Source organism: Maylandia zebra, linkage group LG5, assembly GCF_041146795.1.
Source record: "Maylandia zebra isolate NMK-2024a linkage group LG5, Mzebra_GT3a, whole genome shotgun sequence".
NCBI lineage: Eukaryota > Metazoa > Chordata > Actinopteri > Cichliformes > Cichlidae > Maylandia > Maylandia zebra.
In genome coordinates, this window is record NC_135171.1 from 22,685,216 (window position 1) to 22,699,975 (window position 14,760).

General features: G+C 41.4%; 3 protein-coding genes across 3 annotated transcripts; 2 read left to right on the top strand and 1 right to left on the bottom strand.

Moving 5' to 3' along the window:
- Positions 1-2,409: 2,409 nt before the first annotated feature.
- On the top strand, positions 2,410-5,574 carry ora3.1 (olfactory receptor class A related 3, tandem duplicate 1). The gene is made up of 4 exons (XM_004544772.1): positions 2,410-2,679; positions 2,885-3,142; positions 4,653-4,889; positions 5,362-5,574. Exons 1-4 carry the CDS (start codon positions 2,410-2,412, stop codon positions 5,572-5,574), a joined length of 978 nt encoding a protein of 325 aa, XP_004544829.1.
- A 932-nt stretch (positions 5,575-6,506) lies between these two features.
- ora4 (olfactory receptor class A related 4) lies at positions 6,507-7,798 on the bottom strand. The gene is made up of 2 exons (XM_004544771.3): positions 7,533-7,798; positions 6,507-7,446 (listed from the first exon to the last, which is right to left on the bottom strand). Exons 1-2 carry the CDS (start codon positions 7,617-7,619, stop codon positions 6,586-6,588), a joined length of 948 nt encoding a protein of 315 aa, XP_004544828.1. The 5' UTR covers positions 7,620-7,798; the 3' UTR covers positions 6,507-6,585.
- A 4,502-nt stretch (positions 7,799-12,300) lies between these two features.
- On the top strand, positions 12,301-13,956 carry fndc10 (fibronectin type III domain containing 10). Its single transcript, XM_004544770.6, has 2 exons — positions 12,301-12,421; positions 12,511-13,956. The coding sequence occupies exons 1-2, from the start codon at positions 12,414-12,416 to the stop codon at positions 13,196-13,198; spliced, it is 696 nt and encodes a 231-aa protein (XP_004544827.1). The 5' UTR covers positions 12,301-12,413; the 3' UTR covers positions 13,199-13,956.
- The last annotated feature ends 804 nt before the right edge of the window (positions 13,957-14,760 follow it).

Genomic DNA, 14,760 nt, shown 5'->3' on the forward strand with positions numbered 1-14,760 from the left:
ATACTGCTGTTTCTGATGTCATTTAAGAAGAAAAAAAAAAAAAAAAAAAAAAAAAGGTGGAGCGTGAGGGGTGGTTCCCTATTTTTTATTTATTTATTTTTGTTGTTGCTGGGAGTTGGAACCCTATTAGTTAGGTTGCTTAATATTTACGCTAAGTACTCTTTAAAATACCAGAATAGGGAGGATGGTGTAGGTTTAAGTTTATTAGATTGATCAGTATTGCTGAACTATGAAATTTTTTTTTTTTTTTGCATACAGGTATAACAGAATAGCTTTAGTGTAGTTGTTGTTTTAAACTTGAGTATGAACTTATACAAAATTCAGCAAGATATTTAAAAAAAAAAGTTTTGTTGATTAAAAAACACTATATCGGATTCATATCGGTATCGGCAGATATCCAAATTTATGATATCGGTATCGGACATAAAAAAGTGGTATCGTGCCATCTCTAGTTTCGTTACTTTAACAGGGCTGTAGCTTTGTTTGGCAAAATCACCCGTTCATTTTAGGATTTCATTTAAAAAAAACAAAAAAAAAACACACACACACACATTAGATGTGTCAGAGCATTTTTCATCATCTTTCTTTAGTTACATGGTTTATTATATCAAACCAGTTCAACATGTTCTGATCATGAATGAGTCAGAAAGTGTTACCGAACAGACGATATACAGTCAATATTTTATATTTTCCTTTCTCTGATGGACACACTCATCTCACAGTTGAATGTGTCTCCACGTTATCATAAGTGATGTGTATATAAAAATGTTTTTAAAGCTGATGGGATTAAATTTGATACTTGTAAATTATGAAGATGATAGTTGTATTTTTAGCCTCCAAAGGTGCTGATCAGACATATATAGGCTACTGTGAATTTTTTTTTTTTTTTTGAATGTGCTGACATTGTATGTAACGCTACTAAATTTACTTACAGTTTTGTCTACTAACTAATGCTGTACAGAGTAAATAAACATTTGTTTAAAAAATGAATTAAATAAATAGAAACTATGCTGTTTTGTCCTGTGTGTTGTATTTGGTTTGTTTAAGGCGCCATCTAGTGGTCATTAGCTGTAATCAAGAGGCTACTTTCACCCGCTCAGTCTTTATGCCAGATGACCTTCCTGACGCAGCCCTACAGATACTGAGATACTGAAAACTAAGTAAATGGGGAAACTTCCTGTTCTCTTGTCATAATGCACTCATTTAGGATGAGTAGAAGTGATGTTCTGCTTCATAAATAAGTAACTCATGCGTTCACAAAGGGGATAAAGATGTTAACTGGAGCACTGATTTGATCCCTCAATGCAATGCAGAATGCATTTTGTCGTTGCACATCTCACATTTCAGAAACTTTTTCTTTTTTCTTGTCTTACAGTTACGCTAACTCTGTCATCTAATTTAAAAAGATGAGTATACCCCCTGCCGGGTGCTGCTAGCATTAATGACACAAATAAGAAGGAAGCCTCGCTCAGTTGGTGATAAAAATACTCCATCTATCTTTCCTTAATTGCTAATCCAATTCAGTGATATGGGGCTGGAGTCTATCTCAGCTGTCACAGGGTGAGAGGCGGGGTACATCCTTGACAGGTCGCCAATTCATTACATGATTAACACAGAGGCCGACTCATATTCACAAGTAGGCCCAATTTAGAACCACCAATTAACCTAATATGTCTGCCTTGTCTTGGACCTTAATAGAAAGCTGGTGCACGCGGAGAGAGACCATGCAGAAAGTCTTTGGCCTGGATTTGAATCAAATACATTATAACGTAACCTTATAACATAAATGGAGAAACCCTCTGTGCATTTTTGCCTAGAGTGCCAAGAAACTGTAAAATTTCTACTGGTGAACACTGCAACGTGTCCTGAATAAGGAGAGAGGAATTCCCACTAAGTTACTTATTCTAACAAAGGTGCAAAGTATTGATTTTCTTTAGGAATATCTGTTAGTAGGTTTCATGACCACACGCTAAACAGCCTTCACTTCCCTTAGGATGATGGTAGCAAACTTGCAATGGAAGCATGTTTATGCAAGGAAGTAGATTAATCTCCTGTGTTTCATTAATATACACCTCATGCTCTCCGAGGACTCGAGTATCGTGGATGCTTTGTAATGTTCTGTGGCCTGAACAGTGGTTGTGTTACAAGAGCACAGCTCCAATGATACAGGCAAGATCATTTTATTCCAGTAAGTCCATGGAGGAGTAACGCAGGTGATTCCATCTTCAAACTGAAAAAATCAACCAAAAGGCCAGTTAACTACAGTCCAGCGTCTTACTAGCTTGTTCGAGGATAATAACTAATATATCTTCACTTGATATTCATTCAAATCAACGATGAAAATTTCTTCAGAACTTTTCGTGAGCTGTTAAAACTCCTTTACAGCTTGGTCTATTTATTTGTGGAACAATGAGCAGCCTCTCGGACCAAAGAAAAGATCTTGCAGGGATGAGAATGCATATCTTTGTTTCCCCTGCACAAACTGCCTTTTACATTATCCTGGTGATAATGGGAATTCTGGGCAATACCACTGTGATTCTGGTCATTGGTAAGAGCATAATCTTGGAGCATAACTGGGGACGTAACTCTGACATCATCATCGTTAACATGGCAATGTCTAACTTGCTGGTATCACTACTGAGGAACACACTCCTTATCATCTCAGAGTTTGGACTGCAGGTATTGTCATTGTCCATAATTCACTCTTCACTCATTTCATAGTCTTTCTTTTTTTTTTTCAATACTCTATGTTGGTTGTGTTTCACCGAATGAAGTGTTTTACACAGAAAACATGCATGAAAGATCAAATTAACCAAATTAAATCTAGATTTAACTTGTGAGCCCCTTGCGCTTACACCTTTAAGCCCCTCTTATGTTGTTACAGATATATACAGCCAAAGGGTTTTGTCAGTTGCTAATGGGAATGTCGGTGTGGCTGCGGTCAGTCAATGCGTGGTCAACACTTTTCCTCAGTGCGTTCCACCTCCAGACGTTGAAGCGTGTGGCTCCTGGTGCTACAAATGGGCCCCGGGGTGCTCCTAAGACCCTCCTGATGTGCCTGGGCCTCATCTGGATTGGTAACCTTATTTACTCGATTCCAGCTCATATATTTTCCTCTAATGGGAACAAGAACACTACAGAGGTGAGAGGGGCACTGCCAAGGACCTTCCAAGTAGTCTATTTCTTTTTATTTGTCATCATGAATAGTAATTTTTCAAATTATTTTATCAATCAATGTTTTCCCTGTCGTTATTCTATCACATAAAGTGACACGTATAACAATGACTGTCTGAAACATTACATTACACAATTAGTAAAAAATACTTAGCTTGTATTCAAAACTAATGCAATAGTTTTGTATGTACTGATGATACTCATATGGTTATCAAATCTTTGACACTGTATTTATCATTTAATTACAAAAAAAAGAATGAATAAATGCATTTCACATTTTAACAGTCATATAGATCTTTACATAGACACAGATCTGCCATTTTAGTAGGTACATCTGTTTAACTTGTCATTAACAAATATCTAATAGGCAACTTCAATCATTTTGGCATTGACATGAGGTCCAGATGACCTCTGAAGTTTAAACTAAGCATCAGCATGGGGATGATTGTTGTGTGGGCTCCTCTGAGTATTTCAGAAACTGCTTATCTGCTGGGCCTTTCCTTCAAAACCAAGTCTAGAATTAACAGAGGAAAATACCGAGTGAGCGGCAGTTCTCTCTGTAAAAAGGACTTTTTTTGATAACCACTTGTTAAACCTGAGATATGCAGAAGAGAATTTTGGGCAACACGTCAAACCTTGAAGCCAATGAGCTACAGCAGCAGAACACTGACAACACTGTCAGCAGCAACTGGAAACTGAGGGTACAGTTAACGCTGGCTCATCAAAATTGGACAATACGTGATTGGAAAAATGTTGACTGATCTGATGAATTTTGACTTCTGCTGCAGAATTCAGATGACAGGGTCAGAAGTTAGTTTAAATAACATGTAAAAATGGATCCACCCTGTTTTGTATCCATGGGTCAGGCTGATGGTGGTGTAACTGAGTGAGGGATAATTTCTTGGCACATCCTTGGCATTGTAGTATCAGCTGAGCATCTTTAAATGCCACATGTGCAGCTGACAAATCTGCATCAACTGTGTGATGTTACCATCTCAATGTGGACCACAGTCTCTGAGTGACTTCTAATAAGGTGTACCTAGTATAGTGTATGTGTTGTTCTTCCAACCCCTCTGATTTCATCAGGGCCATAATAATAATTACATATTTTAAAAGAGACAAGAACCAAAATGAGGTCATCTAAAACATTATCAGCAACCATAATCATCATTAAACTCAGACTAGACCATTTGGTATTATTTTAACTACTACAGTAATTCTAGTATTACTGTGTATTGCAGTACTGCATATGTTTTGTCCCATTGGTTTTGCCATAAGCATTTGCTTGATTTACTTTTTCTCTATTTTGTTTCTCTCAACTCTATTTTAAAAAATTAAGAATGTATTACGAGTTCACAGATTCTTGGCTTATCGGCTTTGAGTGCCAAAATCTATCAATGATCTAGAAAAATAATAATCTCTCTGACTTGCTGGCTGAGCACATGACCCACCCTCTGCTCTCCCTGCTCTTTCCTCAGACATTGATGCTGGTGAGCAGCACAACACGCCCTCTGCTGGGCTGTGTGTGGAACTTTCCCTCCACCATTGGCCTGGCCTACGCCACCACATCTTTGGTGATACATGAAATGATTCCTTTAATCTTGATGGCCATTACAAACCTAACCTCGCTTTACACCCTCTACACCCATGGTCGGAATCCACAGAAAGACGCACCGGTATTAAAGCGGGTGCCAGCCGAGAAACGAGCAGCCAAGGTGAGGAAGAAGGGGGCACTGGAGGTAGATGAAGGAGTCAGCGAGCTGTGTAAATTAATTTTTAAATGTAATAAGTTGCTTTTAAAAAATGTAAATGCATTGCCTCAAAGAAAAGGACATCAGCTCAAGAAGGGACAGCTGCACATTCACACTGTCATCAAACGCATCCTCCCAATGTGCTGGTTTGTTTCAGGTGCAAATTCTCTCATATCTCCCTGTGACATATGAGTGCCACTGCAGCCCTGCCTCCTGTTTCAATCGCTCCAGCAACCACTTGCAGTCTCTTCTGAGTCATCACTCTTTGTTTCAGTTTGCTGTATTTGCATAGAGTGATGAGCTCAGCTGTAAATCAGTCTTTTTAGATATGAGCTATGTGACTGGATGTGTTTAAGAGTAAATCACTACAGCAAATTCAGCAAAGTCTTGAACTCTGAAAGGGCTTTCTTTTTAATTGTGTGCTTTTTTTTCCCAGGTGATTCTCACCCTCATACTACTCTTCATCCTCTCATGGGGGACCAGTGTTATCTCTGTCAACTACTTCAACTACAACCGTGGCTCCTCAGCCAATTATCTGATGGTCATTGCTCGTTTTGCCAACATCATCTTCATTGCCTTGTCACCTGTCATTCTGGCGGTCGGCCACCGGCAGCTTCGTTCTTGTATCAAGTCCACACTCGTGCACTGATGGTACTCTGCAAAAGCTCTGGAGATGCACCTAATATGCCATCACTAATCATGATCTATTGTTTTTTTATTTTTTTTATTTTTTTGTATTCATTATAGACAAAAGGGTCCAAAGGAAAGAAAAAAAGTACCACGGCAGTGGCTGAAGCATTTTGTTTTTGGTTCAGTATAACATCATTAATTACCATTATGGCTTCTGGTGATGTTTTTTGTCTCACTAATTTTAAATGAGTGGGAAAACACAAGGCTAACCTTCAGAAACGTATGTTTGTAGCCAAGAAGAGGTTTCCAAAGAACAGTTTTGGTGTATTTTTGATTGAGGATGTTTCTATGTTGTAATATGTTGCGCTTCAGTTCATGAAAATTTGGTCAATGTCAAGGTGACACCAAATGTGAAATTGAAAATTAATATTGCCCCAAAACAACATCCTAGACCTTGAGGGACATGAGTATCTAGGTTGGCAGTCGACCTCAACCTTCATTGTTAGCACCTGAGATAAAAGATGACCTTAAAAAATGATTAAAAAACCATATTGAGTAATAGTTTAAATAGAAAGGTCTTGAAGAGAGCTGTACAACATTCTTTTTATTTATTTAATGTCACAAAGACGCTAGAAAGTTTTGCAAAATCCCACACCGCATGAATATATGTGAAAATCCCAAATTTAACCGTTTATAGGAGCCAAAGATTTCATTCGACTCTGCTCCAAACATATGAGTAAAGACAATAAAATAAAGACACCATTTTAGTATGTAATGCTTTAAGGTCATGAGTCAAAGGTCACACCTCAATGTGTTGTAATAAAAACATAATAAAACATGAGAGTTTTAGTATAGTCCTTGCTCTTCTCTGAGTGCTCTTGTTCAGAATTTATTTTTATTTAATCTTCTCTTGCACTTTTATGACCTTCATCTCTCTTTGAACAACAAAAACTGTTTTTTTCTTTCCTGTAGCCGTTGGGGATTTAGTCTGCTTTTCGGCACCCTTACTGTGACATTTAAGAATTGTAGCTCACCCTAGCATCATACTCAGGATTTTTCTCCTCAGTTTTCCATGTCCCAGGGCCACCACCAAGGGGCTGAATCCCACAAACAGTGAAGAAGAAAAATGGGAAACAGTCAGCAGCCCTTCAGCATGGTGCCCCCTGTTGTGGTTGTAGTACGTTACTGCAGCAACCTGTAGCACCCAGCAGACAACAAACAGCAACACCAGAGACATGATTACTTGAGCTGCCTTACGTTCGCTAGACAGATGTTTGTCGAGTTCGGTGTGGGTCCCTCCTGAGGCAACAGCTCGGATGTGCTTGGCCAAAGCGTGCAGTGTGGCAACATTGGTGCAAACCATCAGCACCAGCGGCAACACCTCGTTCACTGCCAGCGAAGTAGAGGCGAAGACCGTGCCTTGTTCTTCTGATGGAAACTCCCAGACGCAGCCTAGCAGAGGCCTGGTGGTGGAACTGATCACCATCAGCTCCACTGTGGCATTGCCTTTAACATGAGTGCTGTATACCAGTGCAGGGACAGAGAAAGCCAGGTTCGCCCCCCACACCACCCCCAGGACAACCCAGAGCCGCCGCCTCTCCCTCTGGACAGTAAGAGGTCCAAAGGCCACATTTTGGCGTCTCAGTGTGGTGCACTGAAAAGCACTCAGCGTCAGGGTCACCCAACATCCCACGGCTCGCCACCACACCCACAGCAGCATGAAGACTCTGCACCATCCGGAGGACAAATACAGATCCAAGCCCAGGTCTGACACAAAAATAGGCACTGTGCGGAAAAGTGAGCTCAGCAGGTTTGCTAGGGACAGGTGCACCAGAATAAGGTCCGAAGGAGGGAGTCTCCGAGGTGGAGTCTTAGTGACTGACTGAAACACCTGATAGCAAAACGAGACAGACTGAGAACAACTCAAACCAAAACATTCAGCCCACTTCACACTCCAAATACTGTGTGCTTTCTCACCACATAGATGACCAGGATGTTTCCCAAAATACCAGAAAACACCAAGACCCCAAACAAAATCGCTTCTACAGTGAGGACCTTTGACATGGTATCATCCTCTGCATGGCGACGTACTTCTCCTTCTCTTTATAACAAAAGGCTGGTATGTGAGCTTGAAGAGCTCTACTCCTCACAGTTCTCATTGTGTTTTATACATGCGCACACTGATAAACAAACACATTCATCACACATAAACAAATGTTGCTGATCAGTCTCAAGGTCAATTTAATCTGACCATTAGAAGCTGCGAGAGCACGAAGGTACGCATTTTCCAGCTATCCATGCGTCACAGAGCAGTTCAACATGCTGCCCATCAACACACGAACACCTGCAAGTCACTACTCATACTAACCACAGCACATAACTCTGCAATGGATTAGCAATCTGACCTGGGTATTATTTGTTTGTTTTTATTGTCTCATGATAAGCTTAGCTAAAGGGCAATAAAGTAACAGGTGACCAAATGCACCAGAAAGAAAACGTTCAAGTGATTCAGCACTTAAAATCTTTTAGTCAGCCATTCACACTCACTCCCTTGGTGTTAATTATTTACCGGTTAATCTCTTGAGAAAACTCAATTACTCTTAGCTAAGCACATCTTAGTTAAATGTACACTGAGAACCGAACATCATCATTATGAATCAGCAGTGGAATTTTTTTCCGCTTTGTTTTCTGTTTTTTATCATCAGGAGAGTTTCCATAAGAGAACCCATGAATCTCCAAAATACTAATGTATTTGTTTTGTTTTGTATTTACACTGCATATTGCTGTAGACTGCACAAAGTTCTTTTTGGGGCGGGGGGGGGGGCTTGTATTATGTGGAGGTCAGATGTTCGTAACCAAAAGGTTGTTCATCAAACTCCCAGAACCAGTCTCAACAACAGCAAACATTACGACTCTCACAGAAGAAGGACTGCATCAGAGTATAGCCGTGCATCAACAGAGTCCAAACTCACAAGCGGATATAACAACATGTTATGAGCACATGCAAAGTGCATTAATGTGATTTTGAACCACATTTAATCAGCAGCAGTGACTTTGCTTTGAAGAACCTGTTAATACTCATGTTTCGAACATCAATACAAGATGTGTCATGAGTGTCATGTCATCAGTCTCGGTGTAAACTCGTCAGTTTACAGACATGCAAAGTGCTTAAATATTAAATATCCCAGCTTTATGTCATCTAATGCTGAGCAAAGTGTATGCCTTCCTGCTCTTTCATATGACAAAAACTGCGACCAGCAACAGTAAATTATATACTACAAAGTATATAATTACAGTACAAATACTGAATGATAAGATTGCTGGACTGTGGCTTTATAACCCGAGTACACCGCGGACCAAACAAATTTTAGCTGTAGGCTATTTAATACAAACGTGGATGCAATCAAAAGCACTCTTATGTTAGCTTAAGTTGGCACGCTGTGTAAAACGTAAATAGAAACAGAATGTAATGATTTGCACATCTCATTAACCTACACTTTATCTATAATAGAACACAGAAAACATATAAATATGTAAACTTTGACATTTTACTAGTGTGTGACAATTTTCAGCTTACTTGAATTTGATGCCCTAATTGGGATGGGGGGGAAAATGCGTTACTAAAAAGAAACAGCTGGAGGATCAGTCTGCATCTAACTACTCTTGAGCCGCTCCCTTATCACAAAGTGTTTTACACTGGATGTCCTTCCTGACTCAAGCCAAAAGGGAATTATATCTCTGACTGGAACCAGGTCAGCAACCTTTTGCTTGCCTAACAACTACGTAAAGGACTATGGAGCCACACTGCAACTAATTAGGTTACTTAGCAACAGGTCATTAATGTCATTCGGCATAAAAAGAGTCTTTGAGAGGCAGATTTTGTAGTAAAGATGGGCAGAGGTTTAAGCCAAATGTTTGTGGAAGAATTTAGAAATAATGTTCCTTAATGTGAGGAACATTATTTCCTCACATTAAGGAGGAAATAATGTGAAGACTTTGAATATCTCGTCATGTGCAGAGCGTAATATCATCGACGGAGTCAGAAAATTGGGAGAAATCTCTGTGTGCAAGGAACAAGGCTGAAAATCAATATTGGATGCCCGTGATTTTCAGGCCCTCAGGCAGCACTGCATTACAAACTGTGATGATTCTGTCATGAATCACTGCATGGGCTCAGGAGCATGTTGAGAAATCCACAAATCTGGGTTAAAACTCTATCATTGTATCATCTGGCCTAAAAAACAAAAGGAGTGAGAGCTTTGGGTTTGTTATCAAGAGTCAGTTCAAAATCCTGCAGTGATAGTCTGGATGTGGATTAGTGCCAGAGGAAATGGCATTAATGCACATCAGGAAAAGCACCATCAGTGCTGAAAGGTACATACAGGTTTGGAGCAACATATGCATCCAGACAGCATCTTCTGTCTGGATGGGAGACAGCATGGCTTCATAGTAAAAGTGTCAGAGTGCTGATGGGCCTGCCTGCAGTCCAGACCTTTCACCAGCTGAAAACATCTGGCTCATTTTGAACCAAATATATGCAATTATGCACCCCTAATATATATTAGAGGTGCACATATCCATATTGAACCGTTCGATACAGTGCTTTCGGTTCGGTGTGCATATGTATCGAACAATACAAAATGTTTTATTTATTTTATCAACTTTTCTTCTGACGATGCTGTCTGTGTTGAGCGCTCAGTGGATCTGCGTTCGACTACTCCGCCTAGGCTGCACTGTCGAGTGCAGATCGACTGAGCATAGCGCAAGCTAGCAAGACAGAAGCTAAGCTCGTTGCAACATGGCAACTTCCTCAACGCTACCCGAAATTGAACCTCCCCCACCCTCATTCAGATCTGGCGTTTGGAACTATCTTGGTTTTCATGTGAAGCATGACCCTGATGGTAAACACATCATGGACAAAAGTAAAACAGTATGTCAGATGTGCCAGGCAATGCTCAACTGGTGGGAACCAGAGGCGGAGGCAGGCATTTGATACACCTGGGGCTTAGCCCTAAAGGGTAGTACGCATGTGGGGGGGCTTTAGAAATGACTCAAAGATTAATAGCCTCTGTTTTGAGTTTTGTTCAAAAAAGAATGACTTCATATAACGTTAACGGTGATTTGCGGCGTTATGGCGTTAAAGTCATTTTAACAACAGTAACGCTGACAGCACTAGTGGGAACACAACGAATATGACTGCACATTTACGCCGACATCATCCTAGTTCAAAGACAAGTGGAAGCAGACAAAAACAACAAGCACACATGCTACAAACTTTACCCGAGTCATTTAGACAGCCGTTAGCACATGATTCTCCTTATGGGCACCTGATATGTTTAATATGCTGCTGAGAATATATAGTATATAGTATAGTATAGCTTTTATTTTGGAAAGAGCCATTTCGCTGTAATAAACTCTCTTTTCCAAAGATGAGTGATTTCTCGATCAGATAGATTTATTTATTTTTTAATAATTTTGTTGTTTTAGCAACATTACATTTAAAAATGTTGCACCCCTAATATATATATATATATATATATATATATATATATATATATATATATATATATATATATATATATATATATATATATGAGAAAGAAGAGCCAGGACTGCTGAGCAGCTTGACTTCTGCATCAGACAAGAATGGGACAACGTTCCTCTCCCAAAACTCGAACAGCTGGTCCCCTCAGTTCCCAGATGTTCCCAGGCTGTTGTTAACAGAGGCAGAGGAGCGGATGTAAACAGTGATAAACGTGGCTTTGTTCTGCTTTTTTGATATGTGTTACTACCATCAAATAAAAAGATGAGCTGATATTTTTTTCTTAAAGGTGTACATACTTTCATTTCAAATATATGCTTTCTTTATTCTGTTGTGGAAAAAATATGGGTTTGTGAGGTTTGCAAATCTTTCCGTTTTTATTTAATTTTACACAGGGTCACAACACTCTGGCTTTGAACTCAGTTTGACTTCATCTCAGACAATCTGACCATTTTCCAGGCTGAAGCCATGAAAAGAGCATCGATGCTGTAACGTTGTAACTGGGCACATTTTCTTCCAGCGACCCGACCATAAGTCATAAAGGATACACTCAGCGCAGGTGGGCAGACTTCAATCCCTCCATCAGTGCTGTTTTCGGGAGTCCGCACAGGTGACTTGACAGCTACCTGAAGCGCTGTGTGGGCTGATGACTCACAAACCGAGCACTGATGACAAGAAATATTTTGTGCACGCACCCACGCTGCCCAGCACTCCGCGGGGCGCGCTCCTGCACGTGCACTCTAACACAGCAGGCATCAAAGCCATTTACGTCAAGCCAGACGGGAAGAAGAAATCCAATCTGATGGCACGAGCCTGCTCCTCCGGTCCACTCCAACTGTCCGGGAGCAGCGAGCTGCACTGAGGCCACTTTTATCGCCGTTTCTGGTGCATTAACTTCATCCTGCAAGGTCACCCTCGGATCTCTCACCAACTGCACGGGGCGCATGACTCAATGTTATTTCTGTCGCCCATGGATCCCGTTTCACGCGGATTTTCTTCGCGTGCACTGAATTGGATCGCATCTTATGGCAGACATTTCAGCCATCGCCCATCTGATCCACTGTGAGAGGAAATAACTCGACGAGAGCTCGGTGAGATGACAAACCCACAGCGACCATCCCTGCTCGCCTTATCGGCACTGCTGCTCTGCACGCTACCCCAGACAGCTGGCTCTCATCAGCTCAATAGCTCATCATTATCATCATCATCATTATCGACGCCCTCATCAGAGGTGAGAGACAGAAATAATGTGACCCAAAATTGGCTGAAACAGACTAACGTGACTCCCAGCGATCAGAGCAGGCCACCATCAAAGCATGAAGAGGTAACAGGCCACGTGAAGAGCTCCTTGTTCAACACAAGTCGAGGCAATAGTAATAATAATAATAATAATAATACTGTGATATCTGACAGCCCTGGCAGGGCACCGAGATGGAGCCCAGAGGACGTGCCATCGCCGGTGTGCGCCTACAGAGTGATCGAGGGAGGCATTGGGGGGCAGCTGTGCTTTCGGCAAACTCTGTTTGGGTACAAGTGCTCTAAGGGAGAATGCAGGAGTGCGGTGTCTTTCGGGAGGCTGGTGGCAAATATTCTCAACAACGGCAGCGTACTGTTACAGTGGACCCACGAGTCCGAATCCACAAAGACTAAAGAGGCCAGCAGTCCTGGGACGAATGCGACAGAGGAGGAAACTCCGCGATCAGACTCTGTTTTCAGGGGTCGACGCCACAGACGCGGGGGCTACGAGGTAAGCTGCTGGTGGAATGGCAGCTACACTCAGTTTGAGTGCGCCGGTGTCCATCTTGGGTCGGGCTGCAGGGACTTTCTGCTCACCGAGCTGCACGAGAACATCCCGTACCGCATCTGTCTGCGCAACCTGGGCCGCTCCGAGCCAGCCGAGAGGCCGGAGCAGCGGGACTGCGTGGAGTTCACGCTGCCGCCGTCCGGGATGCAAGACATTGTGATCGCCATGACAACGGTGGGCGGGGCTATCTGCGTGATGTTGGTCATCATCTGCCTGCTGGTGGCGTACATCACGGAAAACATCATGAGCCCCGCGGCACAGCATACGTACTCCTACCGCGCTCACTCACATCACTGATGCACTAAAATGACCCACATGAACGCGCTCCGCGGTCATGTGTTATCTCTGTGGAGACTTGTTTCTGCCCCTGGGGGGAAAATGAACAGAGGGTTTTTTTGTAATCCATGTATCAATATTTCAAGTTATTTTCTCAATTTTGAGTCAGTTTTTGCGATAATAACCCAAAATTTTGTTTTTTCAGTGGCAAAAAGAGTTTTCTCAGCTGCTGAAACAAGTTTCCATAAATCTCGCAGTCATAGTTAATATCTATAGTAGTCCTGTTTTCCGTTTTTCCAGTATGACACACTCATCCTGTTATGACCTAACTGAAGCACAATCTACTGTGGCTCTGCTAATAACATGCCTTCTGAACCTCGCGAGGATGCACTGAACCAAAATTAGCCTACTGGTTATCTGCAGTTTGTAAATACAGCAGTTTACTGTGTCACGTTTGGTCAAGGCTGTCTGGGGATTGAATCGGGCAGCATGTCTACAGCAATACCAATAATGAAATGGCTCTGAGTACATGAGAAACAAGAGTTTTGCTAAATGGACAGTCGGTAAAAGTGTCCTTAATGGGACACCGAAAAATGAAACTTTACCAGTTAACACATTTCTCCACTCGAGTCAGTCACAACAGCACTGTTTTTGCTTTGTTTGTCATTTTCTGAAGGGCAATACAATCTGGTGTACATCTTCAGTTAAACCACCTTTCTGTCCTGCTGTCAGAGAATAAAGTACTATGAGGTCATTTTTAATATTGAGAAGCTGTCCTTTTTCTTTTTCTTCTTTTTCTGTGTGTGTGTGTGTGTGTGTGTGTGTGTGTGTGTGTGTGTGTGTGTGTGTGCACATACAAAATAAGAACCAAAAAAAGTAAAAATAAAATTAACCCACAAAACATTACAATGCATGAAAACTACAGAAAAAGACAAGATGGTGACTTAAATATTACAAAAAGATTAGCTATTAAGTTTCATTCTTTCATGTGTAGACAGGCAGACAGATTTCTTTTTCAGCTATTCTATTTTAGATTTGCTGCTATGTTTGGGATTATTGTGGCTTGTTCAGATACAATTTTACAAACCTAAGTCATGACCATTTTTTCCCGGCTCCCAAGCAGCCCATACTTGTTCAGTCTTTTTCTAACTGGACATATCTGAGTTTGAAATGTAGGACTTTGATTTTGCTGGGAAGTCCACCCTGAACACTTGCGGCATTCTCCAATGTTTTCCACTTGTGAATGATTTATCCTGCTGTAGAGTGATGGCCTTAAAACAGTTTGGAAATAGCCTTTCAATGTCGTAGACAGCAGCCAAAACACAGCACTGTACGAACATATTAAATACAAAGTAAACGTTGTAAGACATGAAATGTGGAATTAATGGTCCCTGTGTTTGTATGCCCTGCTGCTAAAAGCCCGTTGACTGTGTCTGCTTACTGAAGATTTTAATGGTACGAGAGATTTTAGCCACTTCTACTGTGGCGAAAAGAGAAGGCCGAGCTCTTCCGGCATGTTTTCCTTACTGACGTTACGTGGCCTCACTGCGCTGAGAGCTGCGAAGCTCCGCCCTCAACATGAC